At 40.0% G+C, this 26,091-nt stretch overlaps 1 protein-coding gene across 1 annotated transcript in view; it reads left to right on the top strand.

Annotated features, from left to right (window-relative positions):
* The window catches only part of ncanb (neurocan b), a 146,365-nt gene that overhangs the window by 67,710 nt on the left and 52,564 nt on the right, over positions 1 to 26,091 (top strand). Inside the window, exon 10 of the mRNA XM_075485086.1 lies at positions 16,468 to 16,584. Coding sequence (XP_075341201.1) covers positions 16,468 to 16,584 — 117 coding nt within the window. The remainder of the gene's footprint in view (positions 1 to 16,467; positions 16,585 to 26,091) is intronic.

Here is a 26,091-nt window from a genome sequence, read left to right as displayed (position 1 = left end):
CGCAACATGCTTAAATCCACTTGATAACAACAAGAAGAGGATATTCTGATTAGATTATGGTTTCAGCAGAATGCACTCCAGCAAACCAATAACAAAGCCTCATTACTGGTCTGTCTTGTTTGCTCAAAGTGGAGTGCTGCATTCAGGATATTCCACATGTTTTCTGTGGAGCCTGACCATGACCCATTATGATATAATTTAATTGAGTGAACCTGTGAACACAAATTGATTCATTCACATAAGAATAACTGATTGATGCAAAGAGGCAGCCCAAGGTTACCTTTGTTGTTATTAAGGTAAAATAGTCCCTGCATCATTCTGCTGTTTGTTGCATACAAAAATTCAAATAGAAAAGAGGGAGGACAAGAGGACATTTTGTCTTTATCACGTTGATATTTGAGCGGACTGACAGGCCGCACTCTTGCTGAGTGATTAGTAGCACGAGACCTCCTCCTCTGTGCGACCTTTAGCAGTTGTCAGTTTTTACTACAGAGGAAATTACAGCAATGGTTTTCTGCCCATTACAGCAGGGAGATACAGTCAGAGACAGAGAGGAAGGAAAGGGCAAGAGGCTCGACAGTCTTTGGAAGGAAGAATAGAGGATGGTGGAGTTGAGGGAGAGGGGTAGAGAGGTGAGTTTGTCTTCAACAATGCTGTCGGTAGGAGTACATAAACCTTTTTAATCAATGATCAGTAACCACACAGTCCTGTCAGCTTCCAGAAACACCATTGGTCATCCTCATCCGTCCTTTTTTTCTTCTTTCTATATCTGTGTTTCTTTCCAGTCTTCATTCATTGTTTGTTATCAGGACAGGCTCAGGCCCTCTGTGTCCTGTTTGGCCATATATTGTTGCGATAAGGCACTGGTATATAACAGTAGGTCCACATTTTCCAATTCCCCGCTGTGCTAGCCTCCAGCTAAACCAACACAGAGCGGTGGACACACACACCCACGCACACGCATCCAAAAAAAAAAACCTAAATCTGTGTGAGGAAGCACCAGGATGCTTAATACACGCAGGAGAAAAATTCTATAATCCATCCCACATTTCGCACCATCACATACACACAGAAAATCTTAATCCTTCACTGTGAACACTGTGACACAATCAGCACTTTTCATTTTATTGCTTTAATTATTAATTTCTTCATTTTTCCATTATATAATCTTGCAGCCGGCATTCGCAGCCCTATCTGGGCTGCAAATACATTTTTCCACATCTCTAAAATGTAATAGTGTATTCGTTTGTTTTCTGAAGGGCGGTGTCCATGTCATGTTTAAGCTCATGAATGATAAAAAATACAAGGTCTTTTATTACGAATCCTCTATTTTGTTACAGTAAAAAGTAGAAAAATGATGAATTGAGTAAAAGGGATTGTGGAAAGTGCACGATGAGTCTTAGGTTTATGGTATCTCACATTTCAACATTTGTGGCCTGATCAACAGTGTTGAAAGTGTGGAGAGTTGACATAGAAAGTGAATGACATTGACCATGAGCAAGATGTATGGAAACACCAAACATTGACATAATCGCATGACAAGGCAGTATCGATGTTTCTGTAGGGAACACAAAAAGGTCTGTACAATTTTCAAACTTTCAGAAACTGCAGCCTTTTGTGATGTGTACTATCGCACTTGTTTGCAAGAGTTTGTGTTTGTACTTGTGGATGATTGTAGAAAATTTTAAAGGCATACAAGCTGGCATAGAAATTTACGGAATAGTTTGGAGCCATGGCATTCAGAGCTCAGGGGTGATAAAGCAATGCAGGGGCATAAAGTATTAGTGGCTGTCTGTCAGTCCTATAAATTACTGATGCCAGTGTGACACTGTGGCAAACAGGGAACAGGATGCCCCTGAGTTATAGTTGTCTTGACTAAAGCCTTGTCCAAGGCTCAAGATGGATCAGACCTTTGGCAACATCAATAACACAGCAGCCAGCCCACAACCAAATTAGAGTGTTAAATTTGAAGGAGAGGAGCCAGTAGGTTGAAGTGTGTGTGTGTGTGGGGGGGGGGACAGGGGTAGGCTGGAGTGGCACATTATCAGTGTGGGTTTGTGGATGGATGTTCAGTTTGTTTGCTGGCTTTTGGAGACCTTGGATAGGCTGTCTGGAACAGCGAGAGGGCAAATTCTCAATGCTCCATTTAGAAGTCTATTGATTTTCCTGCTTCTCGCTCTGTGTGACTCTCATCTTTATTCTCACTAACCTCTTTCTTTGCTTCATCCTGCCTTATTTGCTTGTTGTTGTCTCCCTTTCTCCTCATCTCACCAACTTTGTCTTTTAATACTTCTGAGGCCATTGTTATGACTGACCCTGGCACAATGTTTTGATAGCTTCTTGAACTCCGGTGTGATACAACACAAAGCAGTCAGTAGCTGTCCAACCGCGTCTGCTCTTTGTGTGGTACTCAGTCTCAACTGCATTGTCCTTTTTACATCTATCCATTGCCCGATCAGCCTTCTGCTCCTCGTCTCTGAGTTTCTCTTTCTTTTCGTGGTGTAATTCCTCCCTTTTTCAATATCAAACACTCCTGGCTGCATCTAATCCTGTGCTATTGGCTGCTGCTTATTAAATGAATGGGATTTGTCAAAGAACAGCCTTGAGGGACACTGGGTTCTATCGTGGTGTGGGATGAAATGGCGTTACACACCACTCTGTGCTGACTGAGCACAGCTTCTTTATATTCCTTTTAACAGAGCAGCCAAAGTGTTGAAAATGAGCAAGAATAGACTCTGCTGAGGAATCAAGCTTTTATGTACATCACTGACTGCTCATAATGATAACGTTTGAATCCTTTGAGCTGCAAAATTTTCCTTCTCGGTTGTCTGAAAGCTGTTAAAGATAGATACCAATTATGAAATCTAAATTATGTGTATTTACCAACTCTAAATGTTATCACCCTATTAAATTGACATTATTGCCTGTTCTAACTGGCATCGAAATGGCCAGGTGGTACACTTATACACCTCTTGGGATCATTCAATCTGTTCTTCAGTAAGCAGAAAGCCACTCGCATCACTCAGACAGTAGGACCAGCTTTACAGCAGCTGCGTGTATATTACACGTGTCGAACATCATAACTTTAACTTTGGCTCCCTTATTAATAGATTCGAGCCTGGGCACTGGCTGCAGGACACACGTCGCAGCACACGCTGTCAGTAGTTTTGGCATGTGGCCTAACTGTCACGCCAAAACATTTAGTAGTCATAACACAAATACATGTTTTATTTACATGCTGATATTACAATTTTTACAGTAAGTTTTATTGTGTGGGCAAAACGTCGCAGACATTTGATATTCATTTGGTTTTCTTTTCATTTCAGTTTAATTTGAGTAATTGCACGTTATCAAAAGTGGAATTAGTGGCTATATGAGTTTGTCTATTGGAGTTATAGCAGAATTGTAGTTAAGTCAGTTTTTCAGTGGTTCTTTCTCCCCTTTTAATTGAGGTTCAAAAAGACTTGTGACTGTCTGGTTACAGCTCTCCAGTCTCCATTTTTCAGATAATATCAACCATAGATTACACTACACTGTGTATTTAAGGGCATTACTAGGGGCAAAATTATGTGCAGGCTTAGCTGTGCTGCAGTTGTAGCAAAACAAAAAGCATCAAAGGTGTGAATACACTGCTTGATATACACAAAATACACAGAAGCAATGTTAAGGGCAGCTGACAAAACTCTAAGCTAATAAACCAGAAGCAAAGGTTATCCAGCAGATGGGGCATCGTTATCAGTGATTTTGTCATTATTTCTGGTGCACCAAAATCTGTTGGATGGATGTTGTTACTCGAGTAATTTGAATAAAATCTGTAACATGAGATTGGATTGAAGGAAAGGTTTCTGAGTGTTATCAAAAGGTCAACACTAGCTAGGATCAGCAGAAAGTCGTGTTTGGTTGTAACAGGGTTATACATGTCATCTGTGATGTGCAGAATTTGTCCTCACAGCAGTTTCAGCGTGTTGTCGGTTCATGCGCACGCCTTCTCATTCTATCGGTGGGCTTTGCCTGGAAAGGACATCCAATATAACGGTGAGCAGTGATATAAAAGGCAAATATTTATTGTTTTGCAAAGTGCTTTGGATTTTAATCTGTTTGACACTGAGAGAATGAATCATTCAGTGAGGAATGTACTGCACTGCAGCAAAGCAAAGTATTTGTGATCAGTGTTCCCTGACATTTTGGGAAATTGATGATTTATACACATAAAAGTCAATATAAAAGTTATGTTTGTAAAAATTAATGCACCACAAATATTTTCATTTAACATCTGTACTGAACAGGGTTTTTGTTTATAGAACCATATAAATGCTTTATTATCTTTGCTGCCACAGCAAAACCGGATGATAATTCAGCCTCCAGGAGCCTCATAACCGGCAGCTGTATTTTATTTTTTAGACTGTATGACCCAGAGCTCCCATTATGGCAGATGAATGACTGGATTCATTGATTGTTTTCTTGTAGCAGATCTGCAGAAAAGGAAAACATGTTTTGTTACAGTTTTTTTACAAATATTTTCTCATTTTGCAGCCCTCTAAAGATCACACGAAGGGCAGAGCTGAGTGCTATGTCAACTTCAGCAACACAGTAACAGTGAAAGCTAAGCTTCAGTTGTCAGTTTCCTTGAGACCAACATGAGCTTTTTAATAATGTACTTGTTTTTTTTAGGATTCAGCGTTTTGCTCATATATGTACAAAGCGCTGCTATGAAACTATTTGTGCTCTTTTTCTGTCACTCAGCACTCAATAGGCTTTGTAATTCGTGACGGGAAGAGTATGATATTTGTCACTATTCCATATCAGCTGAATATGGGGATCTTTTGCTCCTTCTGGCTGTTTAGATTAGAGCTTTTAGACGAAGTGATTTAACTGAGGGATAAGAAAAAAACATTTATCCAAACAGCAGACGGAACCACAAACTGCTTGTTTGTTTCTTCTTCTCTTCCCATTTTACCATAGTCAGTTTCATTTAACTGTTTAGCTAAAGCAGAAAAGAACAGAAGCATATGTCACCCCATTAAAAATACAGCCTGCAGTTCACTGAGAAAAGCTATATTTTCATCCGCAATGAATGTCTTGCTGTGTTTATTGTCGGATACACCGTTAGGGCCCCTGAGGGCATATAGAGTTTCATAAAGCAAAGAACAGCGTCACCTCTGTTAGGCCACCAACTGGGAGATGATGGGAAGGATGGATGGAAACTGATAGCTTGACAGTATGCTGTGCTGTCAGAAGGAATACATTCCTCTGTGAGAAGTTATTGTGTTGTTGCACAGAGCAGGGGACACTAACCTGGATGGGCTGCGCTGGTAAGTATTACAATTGAGCATTCAGGCGCCACTTGAGCAATCTGTTTCCTTTTGCTGATAGAATATTTCACTTTTCTGACTTTATATACAGGTGGTGGTGGCATAGCGGTTACGACACATGCCTTTCAGACCTAGTACCCTGGTGAGCATGGGTTCAAATCCCAGCTGCCACCGTTGTGTCCTTGAGCAAGGCACTTAACCCAAAGTTGCTCTAGGGAGATTGTCTCTGAACTAATGAATAGTTGACAGTTGTAAGTCGCTTTGGATAAAAGCATCTGCTAAATGCATAAATGTAAATATATTACACAGTGTGTCAAAGAAAGGAGACAAACTTGCAGATGGAATGATTTAAATGTTGCATTGTTTTTATAACATCGTAATGAGAGGTTTCTGGGTATAGATATAATGTTATGTAAAAACATTTCACCAGATATAAAGAAAATAGGGTGTTTATTATTTCCATAGCACGCACTTTAATATCTGAATGGCAGCATCCTTGAAATTTTGCTCTAACATTTTCGTCGTCCATTTGCTGTCATACACACACATATTTGTCAGCAGTTCAGGCATCACACACAGATTCACATACCCCAAAAAGATGGAGCTGCCTGCCATCAAGGTTAACACTGAAATGTACGATTTCAAACTGAAGTATTTTGTAACTATGTAGGAGTAGTAGCAGAGGAGAGCATGAGAGCACCCAGCTGGGGTTTTTGAGCTGCCAGACTGGCTTCACTCCCTCTCACTCTCGCTGGCACTGAAGGCTGAGCAGGGGTGTTTGGCTCCCAGCATCAGTCACAACGCATCATGCAGCAGCCAAGCCACAGCGGGTGGAGGGGCTGAGAGGGTTCTTCATGTAGGGCATGTCAGACACACCCACTGGTCTGTCCCAGAGGTGAGGATTCAGAAAGACTTAAAAAGGACAAATCTCACAGAGAGGAATGTCAAATTGAAAATGTACAGATTGCGGACAGGATGGTGTACCTGATAGAATCTGTAAAGCTGTGAAGTGAAAGGGTGTGTTTGTTAAGCGTAATTATGGATTAGAGGAATTTTCAGGGCCAAGCTTCTTTTCAGAGTTTCTGCCGATAGGGCACTTTCAGGTTGCGTGAAATATTTCTTTGTTGAGCTGTAAACATGTCTCAAGGCAAACTCCTCTGTCTATTGCTTCTCCTGATACTGCTCTGCTGTACTAACAGCTTCTTGATAGTAACATCAGAGGATTTCTAACAGCAGGCTACCCTAGACGGCGGTCATTATTCTTGCTTCCATCAAAGTTTTTAATGCACATTTTGAGGTTGAGCTTTAGAAAAGGTTGATGGAAACAGCAAAATGAAAAAGAACAAAAACGAAAGTTTCACTAGAAAGTTTTTATACTCATTTGAGGAATCGATTAACATAGAGGGAGGTGGAAACTTTCAACTGAATCTTCTCTGAATCTTCTCTTGGCACAGCCAATAATTTGCTGATGTGAAAGGAACATTTATGTCCACATAGAATACATTGCCACATTGAGACAGCACTATTCAGCCTAGTATATCTACTCTAAATAATTTAATAGAGACTGGCCTTATGCACCTTCTGAGAAGCAGCATGTTCATAAAGGAAGATCAATACAAAAGAATTGAGCTAAATTTATTGACGTATGAATTTGAAACAATTTAATTTGCTGATTAGACGGATGTATCATGGCAGTGGAGTGGTGACATTAATAAAGGAAGGAGATATGATAGGACATCCATATCATTGATGGATGCAAGTATGTTGATCTTAAATGCAAAAAACAGTCATCGTCACTGGCATGTCCACTGCCTTGGCCACAGCTGTCAGTGGGTTGTAAACAAAACACTCTCATTTTAACAGGGTACTTTTTGGATCCTGCTCTGCGTCCTTTGTGCTCAGTCCAGGTGCGCTCAGGTTGTGAGCACACTATTATTTGCCAATATTTCCAGTTGTGAGAGCACATTTCACACAGGGAGTCTCATCCTTTAAATTTGTGAATGGACTGTGTACTTTGCCAGGTATATATTCAATGGAGATTTCATGGAGTTTAAAAATAGCAATAAATGTATAAGCTGTATTATTTAGTCTTTTTTATTTTTTACTGTAATCACACTACAGCTGCTTTTTGGATGCTGATGTCAATCATCTTCCAAAATCTGTTTTATATTTGATAAAATGGCCAACACAACTCACTTAAATATCAGCTCCTCACAGTTTGCCTGACTTCCGCTTAATATCACAACAGTGGATTTCAATTTTAAGAACATTACCCATCACATCTTCTTCATGAAGCTCCTTTTCACCACAATGACCATCAGTTTTAGTGAAAATACTTAAATACTGATCAGTGAGCTGCACTCACTGCTCACTCAAGTTGACATCATGTTATTCAGCTTGCATGCATGCTCTGTGCAGCACAGTTGAATCTATGAAACATTTATGTATATGGCACAGCATGGTATTTGTACGTACAAAGTATTGTTGCATAATTAAAGTAGTTTGGCTTGGAGTGGGTGATTCTTATATCTTGAAAAAAAAAAAAGAACAGAGGAGAACAGGACGAAACTCAAAGTGGATTAGATCTGTGTGTAATAAGAAACCAGGAAGGATTATTTTACTACCACTGTGACAGCCGAGATAATATGATTCATTTAGGGCAAGCAGAGACGCTACAAGTGCCTGTGTTGTAACATTGACCCATCACTTCGTTTGTCAGTCTCGCTGTGCAGGCCTGTGGAATTAAACTGTATTGAATTGCCGGCATGTAACTTCTCCCCTGGTTCTCTCCAGGCTGATTCAGTGTGACGCTCCACGAGGTGCTCTCTAAAAGCACATCCACTGCTTTTTGCTGTTTCAGGCTCCTGGCTCTGTAGCTGGTAGCTAGGGTCATGCTTTTTCATAGTTTTTGTGTTTGAGTACAAGCATATCTGTGTGTATTTGTGTTTGCCTGTGCAGAGGAAAATTACAGTGCATCCGGAAAGTGGTTTTATACATTTCAGAGGAGCATTTCTGACGGTCACATTTGGAAATGTGACCGTTATCAAACATTTTTATAGAGAAATCGGACAAGGTTGAAACAATAAACGTCAATAAATGTCATGCAATCCTGACCCTTCAGATTTAACTTGTGTACTAGTTTCGACCGACAAACTGAGAGCAGGAAACTTGGTCTGAAGGAGGCAAGGCATGCAGACCCTCCCCACTGTTAGTAGGACCTCTAAGACTGAGGGTCTGTCGATATTATGTGTAAAAGTCTGACATCTGGGAGGTCTACCGACATAATCTGCAGAGACCAGAGCTGTTCCACCAATGAGTACATTTAACCTCTGTCTTGCTCCATCTCTTTTTCTGTCTTCTTCTACCCTCTTTCCCTCTCTTTGTGCTCATACATAGCTCACCTGTGTGAATGAGTCCCTTTGAAGCAATCTAAGACTGGGCTGTGCATCTCTGTGCCAGAGATGAATGCTATCTATATTTCAGCCGAAACAGGTCTTATATTTCCTCACGACTTATTTAGCTTGATGCAACAGGAATTGGGGCTCAATGGCTTGCCTGTTCTGCGGAACACTGACACATGAATAATCCCATCCTGTGAGTTTGTTGGCCTCTGTCCATCGTGTCAGATGAGGTGTTGAATTTGGAAGTCATGCAGGTCAGACAGATCATTCAGTGAGCAGACTACAGAGAAGGCAGCAAATTATTTGCTTTGTATTGTACTTTTGTATTTTTTTAATGCAATTCACGTAACCTTAATCAGCTTAAAAACCAGGAGGTTCATTAAAATAAAAATACTGTACTCATTGCTAAAATCTGCAAACATTATGATTACTTAATGTTATGAATGAAAATTCTGTTTTTGGGTTTTTTTTTTACTGTAATAATCCAAAATATCAGCTAAAGTATCAGTGTTAAGTTGTTGTAATTGTGCACACTTTTTGGCTACCTTTACTTGGTAAAATAATCTGGCATAACTGTTTACAATATGAATAATAGATCCAAGCAAATCCACATTCTTAAAAATGAATCCAATGTGGAAATGCCAAATCCTCCTTGCAGTCAGTCCATGACTGCCAAACTTGTGTCTTAAAAATGACATTCACATTGTCATGGTGGCAAACAGTGTGTGGATTAATCATTTTGCTTCCAAAGTGCTGGAACATGGAAGTTCGGTTCATCCAAACATCAGTCTTTTGTAGCATGTAAACAAGTGCTTTTGTTTCCTAAACCTAACCAGTGACAGCTAAATTGAAAGCAATCAGTCACCTAAGTCAATATAAAGTCAATTCAAGTAGGATTTGAACGCAAGGTTCAACGAGAGGTGTCTTCCAGAAAACCTTAAAGGCAAACTTCCTCTAAAAGCTAAACGAAATAAGTTGAGATTAAACAGAATTTCCTTTTACATGTTATTTATACCACATCACATGTCCTGTATTTCGTTCAATAAGCTTTCTACTTAGTCCGGACTTTCCACAAATTCGGCCATATTTTAACTCTTTTTGGGTGAAATACAGTTCAGCACCAATGGAGCCGATTTCACTGCTGCATAATTTAATCCTTCTTAACTCATAAAACACATGTTTCTGTTGCCATTCTGCAAGTGACAGTATGAATATTTTACACTACGGACTCATTGAGCCCTCACCATGATTACAACAGCTGCATTTAAGACCATACTTTGAAGTTTAGCTTCTGCCATTCATATGGCTCCAAGCATTCTCTGTGCTTCAGTGCCTCTTAGCGATGTAGTGTAGCATTAAATTTTAACGGGGCAGCTCTTGCTGGGCTCAGGTGATGGCTTATCACGCTCGTAGAGGGGGAACACTTGAACAGGCTGAGGCATGATCTCTGTCTCAGCAAACCTATTACAAGGTTCGGTGAGTCTAAGCACAGCCACACGGCAGGTGATAAGGAGGTGTATGTACAGTAAATGTAAGTGCGTATGTGTGCGGTTTTGCTGTGTGGGAGTGTGTGTTGCACGTTTACTCATGCAGTGTTTCTGTCAGCACAACCTTTTCTGGTGGGCTTCCATTCCGTTGCATTTGCAAACCACTCAGATTCATGGTTTATAGGAGGCATGCCATTTCCCCTAGTACAATCCTCTTTTATGGTCCATTTTCAATCCTTGATGTACATATGAGTCATAATCAAGGAGTAGCTTCCAAAATATGCCACAACACTAAAATAATCTCTGTTCTAAGAGGCTTAGAAACAACTCCAAATGGCCTTATTGAGCATACTGTCACAGTATTTCGTAAAACTCTGCTCAGTAATGCAAAGATGTTGCCACGTCTGCTCGGAGTCAGGGAAGATAAGTTCACAATTTTGTAAGTCCCTTATGAATTTGTGTCACACCACAGACCTCAGCTCTGAAATCTGAAAACCTGCAAAGCTTTAAGTGTCTCTCTTTTTCTGCTTCTACCTATCTCCATTCGTCTGTCTCAGCGCTACACAGAGAGTTGCTCTTTACCCGGACTGCAACTTTCTCTACTTTTCTCTCTGTGAGAGACAGACACAAAGTAGGGATAGAAGAAGCGACCTATTTTAAGACTAGTCTGTAATTAATCATAAGCTAGCAGCCAGCATTAAGAGGGGAAGAAATGTATGATAGGTTCCCTCTGTGACTTTCTGTCCCTCCCCAGATGACATTTTTTTTCTCCCTGAGCTTCTAAATCTTAATCCTTTCCTTCCGTCTTTCCTGTGGATTTGAACCTCTCTCCCCTACCTCTTTTTTTTTTCACCAGCATATTAATTATTTGGTTAGTGTGTATGTATGAATGAAATAACTTGCCTGATGTTGAAGTTTTAACACTAAACAGTCACGTCTGTTATTGTCTGATTCCATGGAATCAGGACATTTCTTTCGACTGACGTTTTGCCGTAGTCAGACAATCTATACTTATGATTACCTTATTGAGTCTGCAGGCTATTGTGGACAGATGGTGAAGAACACAGTCTCATTTGTGTGTAATAAGTCGTTACTAATCGCCTGCAGATTGGATCAATGTCCTGTTCTGCTGCAGCTCAGCTCTCGTTATTACCAAAGAGAGCACAGCCACCATCCATCTCTGCTGGTACATGGTAGCTGAGGAAAAGTCCTTTTCAAGTCATTATTAAGGCATTTTTGCAGGAACTGATTTAATTATGTTGAGAAATGGTTTCTTCTGTGGAGGAAATTGGACCAACAGGAGTACACTTTGAAAGTATTTTATGGCATAAACCCATATTCAATCATACATTAATAAATGCAGTTGGCACATACAAGAGTTGCTCAATTTTTTCCTATCAGCTGGTGATGCCATTTGCTTAAATCCTAAAGAGCTTCTGGATTACTTTGTGTCACTCTCATTTTTCATAATGACAAGGAACATCCAGCTGCCATTAATCCTGATTGCAACACAAGCTGGGGCTACTGTATCACTCTGTGGTGTGAGTTACTGGGGGAATGGTCATGGGAAGTTCTCCCTTTCGGCTCCTGAAGCCTTCCACTTTAAGGCTGCTTAATGATTCGGTTCTCAGGTGTCTACTGCAACACTGCCTGGAGCACTGCCACAGATACGCATCTGTCATCTTTTACAACTTTATAAAAGACTTTGTAACAACGCTGCATGCAGAAATGCTTAGATATCAGTCTTATCTTTGGCTGTATGTGTGAGAAGTGAGTGTGCCACTGTCAGATTATATCACTGGAAGACATTTATAAAGCACACAAGTACATTTTGAAATAATCCCATCCCAAAACTCATGCATTGTCAGTTTTGCCCCAGGAAGCATGTCAGATTTTGCTTTTTTATATGATTAGACTGATTTGGTGGATAGGTTGAATGTGAATCAGAAAAACTTCAATTAAAAAAATTTCTTTATAACAGTTGTTCAAGATTTTGGAAGTTATGAAATTAAGCGGTTACCATAGAAGTAGGAGAAACAATAGAATTGGCAAGAGCATGGAAATGTTACGACGTCTGGCGATGTTCAGTAAAGCATTTGGTCTTTCTTAGGTCCTGGCTGAGCCTGCTCTCAGGAAATATGCACACTAAGTGGGAGGTGTTGTACTTGATGTAGAGGAGTTTTGTGAATATATTCTTGCCCAGGACAGCAAGTAGATTGTCAATGTCAAATCCCCTGGACTGAGCCCCTTGAATATGTTTGTTGAGACTCTTGGTGTCATTCACAATCATTTATTTTCTTCCCAGTACCTACAACAAAAATTGTCACTGGATGCTACAGAACCACAAACAGTCCAACACCTCTTCCTGTCAAGCATGATGATGGAGGGGTGATGATTTATGCTTGTTTTACAACCACAGGACCTGGGCACGATGGCATCATTTATCCTGGAGTCCGCTAAAACTAGTCTGAAACTGAGTCATGTAACACGAAAATTATCCCAAGCACAGCACCAAATCTACAACAGAGTGACAACAGAGAAAATAATCACGGTGTTGCAATGGCTCAGTCAAAGTGCAGGACCTGAGCATTATTTTATCGTGTCAACAGCAGGTGTAATGTGAGAACTTCTTATGGTGGCAGGTCAAAGATAAAAAGAGTCTGAAGCCATAAAGAAAAACATAAACCTCGAAGGCATATTTTGAATAGTCAAAGTCAAAGTCAAATTTATTTGTATAGCACATTTCACGTACAAAACAATTCAAAGTGCTTTACATAAAATAAAAGCATTGCAGTGAGGAGTGGAAGAAGCATTAAAAATACATAAAAGAATATAAAGTGAAATCAATAAAATAATTAATATTAATTAAAAACAAGCAACAGTAAAAGATACAATTTCACACCTGTCGTGGCATCGCTATCGTGGATTATATGCAAATTCACACCTGTCGTGGCATCGCTATGGCGAATTATATACAAATTCACACCTGTCGTGGCATCGCTATCGTGGATTATATACAAATTCACACCTGTCGTGGCATCGCTATCGTGGATTATATACAAATTCACACCTGTCGTGGCATCGCTATCGTGGATTATGTACAAATTCACACCTGTCGTGGCATCGCTATCGTGGATTATGTACAAATTCACACCTGTCGTGGCATCGCTATCGTGGATTATATGCAAATTCACACCTGTCGTGGCATCGCTATGGCGGATTATATACAAATTCACACCTGTCGTGGCATCGCTATCGTGGATTATGTACAATTTCACACCTGTCGTGGAACAAGCAACAGTCTAGATTAGGGATGCACCGATACCGATACTGGTATCGGGTATCAGGGCGATACTATTCTAATATACTCGTACTTGTACACGTTAAAGTTAACTGATACCATGAACCGATACCAATTTATTGCATGAAGACCACAATCAGAGGGTGCTTCATACTTTTTGTTGTATTTTTTGAGATTGGCAGCTAGGGGAGATGTCGAGCTAATCAAGAACAGTGTGGTTAGGCTAGTAAGACCGAAACCTGTCTTCCAATTCATTGCATTTTTTTTGTGGTAGAACTATCGGCATCGGTACTCGGTGTCAGCAAGTACTCAGATCCAAGTATCGGTATCGTATCGGTTTGAAAAAAAGTGGTATCGCTGCATCCCTAGTCTAGATAAGTTAAAATAATTAAAATAAATTAAAAACAAGCAACAGTAAAAGATACCGTGCACCTGACGTGGCACCGTTATTGCGGATTATGTATTATGCTTTTCAGCGTTACCAGATGAGGCAGTACTGTAAATCAATATGCATTGTATGGGATAATCTATCTGTTTTTCATGGCAGCTTGTTTAAATGATGGTGCTACACTTGTGGTCATACCAGTTTTCATGGAGAATGTTTCAAATATTTTCATTTTGCGTATTTTCACTGAAAAGTTTATATAGATACCTGAATAGAGATAGACACCTGAATCTTAAAAAAAGATTAAAGGGCTTAATTTTTCTTTTCAATACAGCTAAAGAATATACCTCCTCCAATGGGAGAAAAAAAATAGCAGCCTGAGAATAATGACTATGATGACAGCTCTGCTATGAATTGTAATCTTCCTTTTAGCTGGACTAGTTTTTTGGTAGTATTATTTTCTGTATAATGAGTAAAAATTCCGTTACATTCTATTTGATTCACTGATAGATATTAGAATGGCAAACACGTAGTCATATGCAATGCACTTCTCCTCCGTTACATTAATGTCACACTAAATCACAACAAGTGGTCACATCAAGGCAAAAAGAATAAAATAAGACACTGGAACGTTTTTGTGCACTAGAGCTAAACGAGCCGCTTTAAAACAGAAAGAAAAAAGACTTTGACATTAAGGTGTCAATTGGAAAAGGTCTCCATCAAAATAGCAGTCAGAAGACATAATGGACAACATGGTCATGTGTCATTGGAAACATATTGACATCATGATTATCGTCATTAAGCAAATGTCCGCTGTTAAGTGATGTTATAAGTAAATGCACTCAGTACTTAGCATTGCGATGTACTACACTACAAATTGAAATTTTGTGGTTTCCAGACATGTGCAGCATAGTTCTGTGCACTTTACCGATGAAGGAGCAGCACACAGCTTCATTACACACCAACCACAAAATGTTGCATTCATTAAAGTTCACATTTGTCTGACAAGCTAATTAAATGACTTAAAATGTCAGCATCTGTAAATAAAATGATGAGAATTTAAATGATGTGATGTGGATCTTTTTGGCTGTTGGACTGCTTTTTGTTTGGCTCCCACAGCCAGGCTGGGTCTTTCGCCAGTGAGCAACAGATTGGGACCACAAATGTGTTTCTACCTAAGATGGATTATGTAGATGAACCATTCTGAAATACTGACAAGTCCATCTTTAATTTGCCTTGTGTGTGTATTTGGTTAACATTGACGATTGAAGAATGAAACATAAGTGACTCTCAGATATTACTGTACATGTTCACAGATATAAATCATGACTGTCAATGCAATATTATGACAGTTTGCTTTAACTCGTGATAGATGCACGTATGGTTGATAGCTTCCCCTTCTTCTTCTTTCATTCACCTCCTCTCTCCATGTCTTCAACCCCATTATCTAACATTTTTAAAACCAACCTGGCTCTCACATTCATCATTTCCTAGGTGTGTGCGTGTTTTTTTTTCTCCCTTTTTCTTTCCTATCTCCATCGGCACATCATTAACCTTTAAGCAATGTATGTTTTCAAAGCACGTACAATGTTAGTTTTTCCTCCCTGCTTCTGAATTAAGAAAATGATCTTGTCTCTAATGGTTTTTCTCATTCAGCAAAACGCTATTATGTATTTTCAAAAGCAGCTTTTCCAGCATCTCCCCTGCACAATGTATCAATAGCAACCTCTCTGCAGCAGTGGGAGTCTATCACCCTCTTTTTCACAGGAAATTGAAAACACACCCCCATGATATCGCACTAGCATGTACTGCATCAGACAAGCATTCAAAAATCCACGCACATATGCTTGCACGTATACACAAACTCACACAAATTACGGTACTCCCAGGCTTTCAGGGGAAGTGCACTCTATGTTCAGCACAGCATCTCTGCTCATACATCATTAAGTGAGTCTGGGTGTTATTATGGAGAAGATGCAGTGTATTAGATGGCTTGACAGATTGTGTCAGGGCCTGCAATCCTATCAGGATTGGATAATAAAAAGACACTTAATCTAGCCAGTTCCCAACAGTCCTTCTTTACACAGAATTAAAAAAAAAAAACTGATAATCACTCTGGGCTCTAACCGTCCTTGTCAAAGTCTCCTTCCCCCTCAGTCCATTCTTAAAATTTAAGAGGAGTAATTACAACTTTATCTTCTCACTCTCCACCGTTCATCCGCCTAAACATTTTCCATGAAGAGACACGGAATTACAGTCTAGCCACATAAAATGTGTTTATGACTGTCGCTGCAAAGCATTAATGTGCAATTTAAACAGGTTCCTGCAGCAGAATGCATGACTGGGTGTTGATCAACTCATTTATGTGGCCAATGACTCATCAGTATCACATGAGATGCGAGGTGGGAAAACAGGGATGGATCTGTGTTCTGTCAGGATAATGACGGGACGTGTTGCTCGATCAATGCCTATTATAGTTAGTCAGTTTTCATGCCACCTTTATGGGTTTTATGTCTGCAGAAAATAAAACTACATTCACTTAACCTTATTCCCATTTCTCTCGCACTGTCTCTCCTTACAGTGGAGAATAACCCATGTCAGACCAACCCTTGTCTCCACGGCGGGAGCTGCCTGCAGGAAGGAGATGGCTATAGCTGCTACTGTCCTCTGGGCTTCTCTGGAGAGAGCTGTGAGATCGGTGAGTCACTGCACAGGTTAGGTCTGAGCGCTGATACCTCGTAGGTCAGCAGCTGTAGTCACACCCTGTGTCACTGGAGCGTAAGGGTAAAAGAGACAGGCATATGCCGGCCTAACATTTAGCAGATGTACTCTATTGTGCGGTGAATTCATGAGGAAAACATCAGCTTCTCTCTGTGGGATTTGTTTCAGACTTTGTTCTGCACTATGGGTCCAATTTCACTGCTTTGCTGGCAGGTTCAACAGTTTTGGTTCAAGCTCCCTGATTGAAAGTGAAAAGGGAATATCCATATGCTACAAGTCAGGCATTGTGCCAGAGGCTGTTGAAAGGGTATGTGCTCAACTGTGTGTGCGATTATTTCTGCGTGAGTGTGTGTGTGTGTGTTTTCACCTTCTGCCCCAAGAGCAGTAGGCTCTTTCCACTCAGCTGTATGATAGGAGAGTGGGGATGTCAGAAAATGATGGTGCAGTGATTTGGGTGTGTGAGCATGTGCATGTGTGCTTTTGTGACACAGACATACAAGGTGACACTGGCCACAGAGGAGCTGTGAGCTCAGCGAGGGGTGAAGTATCTGATTAAAGTTATGTGGCAGCAGCACACGCCTCTGTGAATGAGCGGAGTAGGGAGAATACAGTAAAAGAAAAGGCAGATGTGGAAGAAAACACTTGGAATCAGAGTTCAGCTGAGCTTGAAGATGCAATGTAAGGTTCAAAAGATGAAAAAAAAATGCAAATCTCAATTTCCATGTTAAAAGGGACAAAATACTCACACATTTCACTTGTTTACTCGGTCACATCACAGCGAAGATACGTTTACACATTGCAGTACAGAGATTTCATTAGAGCGTTCAGTGGTGTACGAGGTCAGTCATGTGATAAATATCAGGCCAGAGATGCTTCACAGATAGGAACTTCACCTAATTAGCTGAGATCCAATTATTTTAAATAGTGTCAGTCACGGAGACCTCTAGACTATAAATTATTCTTATGTCCATTACAACACTATCTGTGGCTAATTCTATGTAAAAACAATTTCAATTTCTTAAAAACATTTCAGGCTAAATACATAATTAAATCTTTTTGGTCTTATCATTTTGAGGGTGTGTATGCGTAACCCCCCCCCCTTTTTAGCCAGTTTCCTCAAAAGATCATGTCCTTTAGTGTGACCCTCTCAATACTCCTGAGCTTTAATGAGGATGGTGAACGGAAAAATTGGTTTCTGCTGTGTTTTACAACTGCATAATCCATATTGCCTCGTACAGATCGATGTTTTATGCCCTGATCTCATGGCTCATTTTGTTTCTCTAAGTCATGCTAAACCGCTGGGAAATTATGGCATGTACAATACATGGTTTCAGTCCCTTATTGGGATTTCCCTCACAGTATGAAAATGATTGAACAGTTTTGTGTTAATTGTATTGTTACCACATCTGTGTGTGCCAGGTGGTGTTAGCCATTTGGAGTATTTGTTTGATTTTGGGTTTGGCACGCCACCAAGGCTTTAACTGTTGAAGTGTAGCCTCTTGTTCTTGCTTTAATTGATACAGAGTCGTTGTTAATAGCGCTCTCTGTGGCGGATTGATTGCTGGTCCGGGGGGGAAAAAGTGGGCTGAACCACAGTAAAAGAAAAATTGATTGCATATAGGATTGGTGATGTGTTGTAATGTGGGCTATCTGCACTCTCACATTTTTATCTTCTTAGGCTCGTCTCCTTTTTTTTGCGGTTTCCTTTTGTGAACAGTTAGTTTTAAGGCCTAAGAGTAAAAAAATAAGGTTTTCTAGTGTGTATTGTTAGATATCTGTTTCCTAAAGCTGTTCTATATTGATCCATGCAAACACAATGGCTCGGGCTGTGGTTTTGGGGTCATTACTCATGGAAAGAGGTCAGAGTTCAGGAGGCAAGGGCCAAGATGGGCACATTGTCCTCGATCTGATTATCGATAACTTTTGATGCTTGGCCCAAATGTGCAACATTCAGATGGACCTAAATTGGAAATTAATCAACAACCAGCCATTGGATCAATAATTTGTGATGAATGCTTGTTAAAGAGTACATACTACACCCACATTTTTGTAATAATTTTCTTTGCGAGTGTAATTAAGGTAAAAAAAACAACATAATGGTTTTTAGAAGCAACTCCACTGAATGACCACATTTTTGTTTTAATGATGAAATATTTGTTGGCAACAAATTACTTTTAGGCTCTTCTGCTTCTCCTTGAGCTTTCTTTCTCCCAGAAGTGTTTAACTGCCTTTGGCAGTGGACTCTCAGTACTGTCATTTAGATTTAATTGGCAAGCAGCTACACAGCTGATGTTTTTAATATTAATCAATGCTAAATGCAAAACAGGTTAATCCCCAGCAACAGCAAATACTTAAGCACACTTTTACCAGCGGAACACAATGCTGTCTTTGAGAAGAAATCGGTAATGTGACTCAGTAACTGTTGCATTACATGTCCTCAGCCTGCTTCATTCATCAGTCATGGCTGAAAAGCTTTCTGTCTTTGATTTCAAGCGGTTTTAGACACAGCCACAACAGTCCTGGTATAGCCCAAGAGGCACATTAACTGATACACAACCTCCTGCAATGTTTCTGCTCCATGTGAAATGATATTGCACCGTTGGCAAAATGAGGCACTATCATTTTCAAAACACCTTAAGGACTGAATGTTCATGAGATCTTTTGGGGATTTTGGATGTACTGATGTCTTGTATTTCCACTGTGGGTTTGTGGTTAATATTCATGAAGGGCAGATGGACAGAAAATCTGTGGACATCTTTCTAACTGTCTTCTCAACTGCATATCTTACTTTGTCTAAACTTATTCATGGCTGTCAGTAAAGACACCTGGGCAGTAAAAAATGTACTGACGCAGGAAACCTAAGCTCTAGATTTTGCAGTATCCCACTGATAGTCAGGGGTAGTTGGTAAAGTCTGGATCCTCCTGATTAATGACACACACTGATTCCAGGTAGTTTGATGCTCATGTTTTGAGATATAGTCATGAATATTTTTGTCCTTTCTGCACAGCACAACTCTTCCACCAACATAAATTCCACAAAGATATTATTTTTGTTGCAGTGCCACAAATCGCTGCATCCAGGGTCTAGCGCCAACCAAGACAATTGTGGCTGTGAATGTTGTGAAAGGGTCTGTATGAACCCAATGTTTCTTGGAGCCTATTCCATTCCCACCAAAGCAAGGCAGGGTCCACCTTGGACAGGTCACCAGTCCGTCACAGGGCCAACACAGAGACAAACAACTGTGCATGCTCACACTACTTCCTTTGGACAAATTTAAGTCAGTTTGATTTCCTGGAGAGAATCCACGCATGCATGTGAAGAACATTTAAACTCCACACAGAAAGGCCCCAACTGAGGCTGGAAGCAGGAACCTTCCTGCTGTGTAGCGACAGTATTAACCACCACACCATTGTGAAGCTTGTAATAACACCAATATTCGCCAGTTGGCAGTTTGACCCATCCTCTTTTTGTGTGCTATTGTCCATTGCACAATATTGGCAGAGGAAATAACCTCAATCCTGACGCAGTCTTGTAGGGAGTAAGAATGATGAGGCATACAGAAGCAGAGGTTATTCCTGTCTTTGGTGTTTGGATTATTTAAACCAATGCAAGTGTAAATAATAGCATTACACTTATTAAATGTTCTAGCAGAAACTTGAAGCCAAGGGACATCATTCTCCACATATGAGTTGGTTTTCATAAAGAAAATATGCAGAGAGAATGTCTTCACATCATGGGCATATATGATATGTACACACAGTTTTCTAGAGCCTTTACTTCTCATGTCAATCTCCTTTTTCTGTTCACTTTTGTCCTAATTAATGAAGCAGTGCAGTCTTTTTCAGTGTGAGAGCTATCAATGTTTTAAATTAATGGTGCTGCTTATAAATAGCCATATGCAGTAGTTTTGAATACTGACAGCTGCCCTGCTGTTGGAAGAGGACTTATACCATGCGACACAATTCACTTTCCCTGCTGCTGAAAATTCCTCACTCCCACAAATAAAGGAAAAAAAAAATTTGAAAGAAAATGTGATTAAAAAAATTGTTTGGCAACGGTATTCTAGAGAATCCAGAGGGGCTCAGAACGCTGGTATGTTTCAACACCGTTCAGTTCCGTAACACCTGAGAAAACCAGTTCAGAAAGCTCAAATTAGAGTTTTAGCTTAATTAAACTTAGCTATTTAGATTTCAAAACCCAGCTTAATATGCCTGTCTTTCAATAATGTTCTGTCTTTGTTTCCTTTTGTGCACTCAAAAAAACCACCAGCCACTTTTTCTGTTCAGCTCCAGTGTGGTTTGTTATGGGGAAAATGTATTAACCTGTCTCATCTATCTCGGAGCACAGGTCAACATATCACAGGAATTCTAAATGGAGCAAGGGTTTGGGAAATTATTTATGGTTGACTGCGGTTTGCTCTTTTAAAAGACCTCAATCAGCCCATCAGTCAGTCAGTCTGGAGACGGATGGAGAGAATGCAGGTAAAACATTTCAGGCTATAAGACATTTATATGCAACTGGATTCACAACAACGGCAGCAAACTATTATCAGAAACACACAGAAGCTGTGTTGTCTTCATGGATTTTCACAGCAGAATCACAAATAGCTCATAGATGTAACGCTTCTTTTGGATTTTAAGTTCACTGTTGTAAGGTCAAGACGGCAAATGATCCTGTTAAAACGAGGAAATTACTTCGGCAACACCTTTCTCTCTTCCTGTCTTTCGACCCTGTGTGCATTACCCTCCTTCACTCTTTGTCATTTGCATCATGAATTAGAGGAAATATCAGCTCCTGAACCCGCTCAGGGAGTTCAACAATTGGTTGAATGTGACACAGTCACAGGTGTCTTTTTTTTAACCCCCTCTCTCATGAGCCTTTTATTTCTCTGCTGCTGTTCAACAGCTCTTCAGCAGTTGTACACACCCACACGATATCAGCCTGTCTAACACACCACAAACCCTTTGGGTTAAAAAGCTGAGTCAAATGAAGTCACTGATTTATACCACTTTTAATTGTTGTGTCAACAAAGACTTCCCATTACTGACATGTTTGACTGTAAAAAGAGCATCTTAAAGATTCTATGAAAAGTTAAAGATAGGGGGAGGATTCAACGCTCCAGAGCCGTTCAGACCTGAGATACAACACATTAATGGCTTTATAGATCTGTTAAAGTGATGGAATGCAGTCATTTTCATGTTGGTCCCTCCTGTGCTAATGTTCAGCTTCATTCAGACATCCCTGTGAAACAACTAGGTTCGGTGCAGGAGTGGTATGTGATATGTGGGGCCATTCAGATAATGTCATTTTTTTTAGGGAGGGCCTTGTATTTTTTTAAAAAGCACAACGTTAAACTACCAGGGTTAATTTAAAGCAATGGCTTGATAGCTAAAGATTCTGTCTCCGGTTTGATTAATGTGATGCTGTTACAGAAATAATTTGTGGCATTCTGTCGTTGTAACATTTTCATGAACAATATCGGGAGTGGATTGTTTGTAAATCCTTGCATTCTGCTCTTCTTTCCGTTTTTTTTTTTACAGCATACCAAATTTTCGAGAAACAGACCCGTACACAGTAAAGCAGATGTTGTATAATGAACTCCTAGGTCAATTTCAGCAAAACAAATTGAACAGCAACATAATCTACTATATCTGGGGACATTTTTTCACTTTTTTTAAATTTATTTTTGCACCTCCCAACACATTCGGGCCTCACTTCCAATCATGCTGATTAGATCTGAGTTATCTTTCCCACTTCTCTCCCCTCTCCCGTGTCTGCTCTGTATCTTTTTTTTTATCAAATGTGATTTTTCTTTTGTGCTTGCATTTGTTTCTCTGATCAAATCTTTGTATCTTCACCACTGCTGCCAATCTGTTTCACCCCCATGTTTTTTCATTTTCTTTCCTGCTTTTCTTTATTAATCCTCCATTTCTCCTATCTGATTTTCTTTCCCTTTCTTTTGTTATTTTTCACCTCATTTTTCTTTCCTCTCCCATTCAGTCCATAATCTGTCTGACGTCTTCTCTTTCTTCCTTGACCCTTCCAGCACATTGCTCCTTGGCCAGACCCTCAGTGAAGGGATGTATTGAAACTGTTCCACAGAGCAGAGGGCTGAAACCAAGCCTGAGGCAGCCACAGCATGTCTCCCAAATAACACATTTCATTTCCTGCCACACGTCCTCACTCTCTTCCAACTCTTCTACCCCCCCCCCCCCCCAACTTCTCTGTCTCTGTCTCTTGCACGATTTTTTTTTTTGTCAAAGGCCAAATACAATTATTCATCCAGAAATGACTCTGTACTCATGCATAAAATTAAACTTATTCAAGCTCACACACTCGCTCACGTGTGAACCAGAATTACCAAAAACACCCATAAGGATGTGTGCTAAATATATTCGCCTTTTTTTTTTCGCTCTCTCTTTCTGTGACCTTAAAAATACCCATTTGGGCTTGTCAAATGAAATAAACAATACGTCTACAAGACTATATGAAGTGCTAATGCATTACACGTGTTCAAAGAGGCTGTGAGAAGTGCCCCAACTGGTTTTCTCGATTAACTAATGCATCCTCTGGGACCAACTCCTCACATATCAGCTCATGTGATTGAGTGTGAAAGATTCATGAGTTTGAAGCTATTAATATCGGTGCCCTATACCCATCTCACCAAAGTGTCCACAGATCTGTGCAATGAGGTCAAATTAACCTGAAGGACTCTCCTTTAGGTGCACGGGTACATAGAGGCAGCCAGTGCTGACGTGCTGCTTCCCACCAGACATTCCATTCCTTCCTTCAAAAATGATCTAATGGACTTATGCATTTGGTGCCAAATCCTTCAAGTTATATTGGGTAGATTCATGTGTCGATAGGTTTTTACTGCGGTTTCTTGGCTTCTGCATCATCCAGCACTGACCACAAGGTGAAAGAAGTCACATAAAAAAATGGTGTTTGATATATTGATTGAAAGTTGGGAACTTAGGTCCTGTTTTTTTGAAAGTTGGAACTTTGTGTGATATCCAAATTAACATGAAAAAAAACAATGCAATTATTTGATTTATTCTCATTGAAAAAAAAATAATTTAATTTACAACAGAACAAAGAAAGCATCAAATTTAAAGAATGAGACCGTTTATTGTTTCATAAAAAAAATTTCTTGCAGGAACATTCCTCAAAATCAAAAAGTTGGCTCAGGACCATGTTTACCACTGTTTGATATCTTTTAACAACAGTCTGTAAGCGTCTGGCAACTGAAGAGATCAGTTTCTTGGACCTTTGGAAGAGGAATGTTGTCACCTTCTTGTCTAAGAAAGGATTCAAGCTGCTCAACAGTCCTGGTTCTTCTTTGGCAATTTTTTGTGTTTCATGATGCACCAAATGTTTTCAGTTGATGAAATGTCTGGACTGCAGACAGACCAGTCCAGCATCTGGAGTCTTCTACTAAGGAGCCACGTTGTTGTAGTAGATGCAGTATGTGATTTAGTAATGTCTCCCTGAAATATGCTTGATCTTCCCTCAAAACGATGTAATCTGGATGGGAACATATGTTGCTCCAAAACCTGTATATACCTTTCAGCAATGATGGTGCCTTTCTAGATGGTACTAATGCTCTTCCATACCATTAGAGATGCTTTCTTTTGAGCTGAGCACTGATAGCACACCATATGATCTTTCGCTTTAGTCTGGAGAACACAATATCCGCGATTTCTTAAAATAACTTCTAATTTCCTCTCATCAGACCACTTTGCCTCAGTTCATTTTAAATGAGCTTTGGCCCTGATGAGATAGCAGGGTTTCTGCCATTACATATTGCTTCTTCTCTGCATAATAGAACTTCAACATGCGTTAGTGGAACGGTCAAGTGTGTTCACAGACAATGTTCCTGCATTCATTGCATTCTCTTTTAATTGACATTTTACACAACTTACCAACTTCTTTGGAACCAGGGTCATAGATTCTACTTTTTATGGCTAATTGTCTCAAAAAAGAAAATAAACTTGTCAGAAGAACATTGTTGTTAAATAGATCCCCTGTTGGTGAGATGTTCTGGTTTTCCAGTGTGGCTACAGCAGTTTAACAATGCTAAAACAAATAATGACTCAGCACAGGGATTCGGGTGAGCCATGCACAAAGCTGGATGTGACAGCGCGTGCACAAGTGACAGAGTACATGTCTTCTGTGTGATTGATGACTAGCAGTTTGTCACAGTTTGTAGGCAGCTGAGGAGCTCTAAAAGGCCTATGATTGGCTGGCTCGGCCTGTATTCCCATGCCTCATTAATTCTTCCATGCAACTGGATTCCTCAATCAGCATTATGATTGGCTGTACCCCAACCCCCTGGCTATATGCATACTCATATAAAAAAAAATCACAAAGAGCACCCAAAAAGCCTGTGGTGCTGATTAGAGCTACTTGGCTTGCAGCTGACCCATGAACTGGGACTGCAGGTTTTGTGAAGTATAACCTGAAATTGCTGCATAGAATAAACCGCATGAAAACTCTGAATAAAGTGTGATTAAAAAACCAAACTAAAGCACCTGCAGAGAGAAGTTCAACTCTGTTCAACTTGGCTTGATATCCCAGTTTTCAATCAGTATGAACACCCCTTCCCCTCCTCACTCTTCAGGGCAATGAGAAAGAAAGGACAAAGTGACTGCAGAGCTGAATGAGAATGAGCTTCATAATATGTGCGTGTGTGTGTGTGTGTGTGTGTGTGTGTGTGAATACATGTTAAAGCAGCCAGCTGTATCGTTGTGGGTTTTTTGTGGTTTTTTAAACACATCAGCAGATTAATTAGCTTCTGGCCAAGTTGCCAGGACTCACCTCTCTCTTTATCTTTTTCCCTGTCTTGCTCTCCAGCTCACACACAGAGACCCATCGTCTTGAAGTTTCAAATTGTTTTGCGTCTCCTTGTAATTTACTCATCAGCAGGAGTGCACAGACCAGCGAGTGAATGTGCATGTATGTGGCCGATATGTGCTCGATTGAGCTCAGCGTGTGAGTCTGTGCTGGAAGCAGGGAGGCAGTGACTGTATACACTGGTTTGACAGCTGTAAGAGGAAGTGAAGCATATAAAGGCAGGCCACGCAGAAAGTGAGACAGATTGATTTCCCATGAAGACCGGGAACTGGCTTTTAGACAGGAGGGACCTTATTGTTGTTCCATAAACACACACACACAAACTGACACACAATAACCTGCAGACTGAAAACCAAACTTGTATTATTGCGAGTGGAAATATTAATCCCGCACTCAATGCTACATTATACATTAACAAAAACCTTTGATCACATTACATTCAAGGAGGACTATGTACATGATGTAAACCATCTGTTCTTTTCTATGGTATCATTTCTATATAAAGAACCTGTTTGTATTGTGTTTATGATTAATAGTGACACAGTTTTCTCAGACTATTTTTTTTATTCATTGACAGCTGGTGCATAAAAGGCAGTAAAGAAGACAAAGATGAATAACAAAGAATGCAGA

Source organism: Odontesthes bonariensis, chromosome 15 (genome assembly GCF_027942865.1).
Source record: "Odontesthes bonariensis isolate fOdoBon6 chromosome 15, fOdoBon6.hap1, whole genome shotgun sequence".
Taxonomy (NCBI): Eukaryota; Metazoa; Chordata; class Actinopteri; order Atheriniformes; family Atherinopsidae; genus Odontesthes; species Odontesthes bonariensis.
Note: the sequence above shows the minus strand (reverse complement) of the source record. Positions and strands in the feature narration are given on the sequence as shown.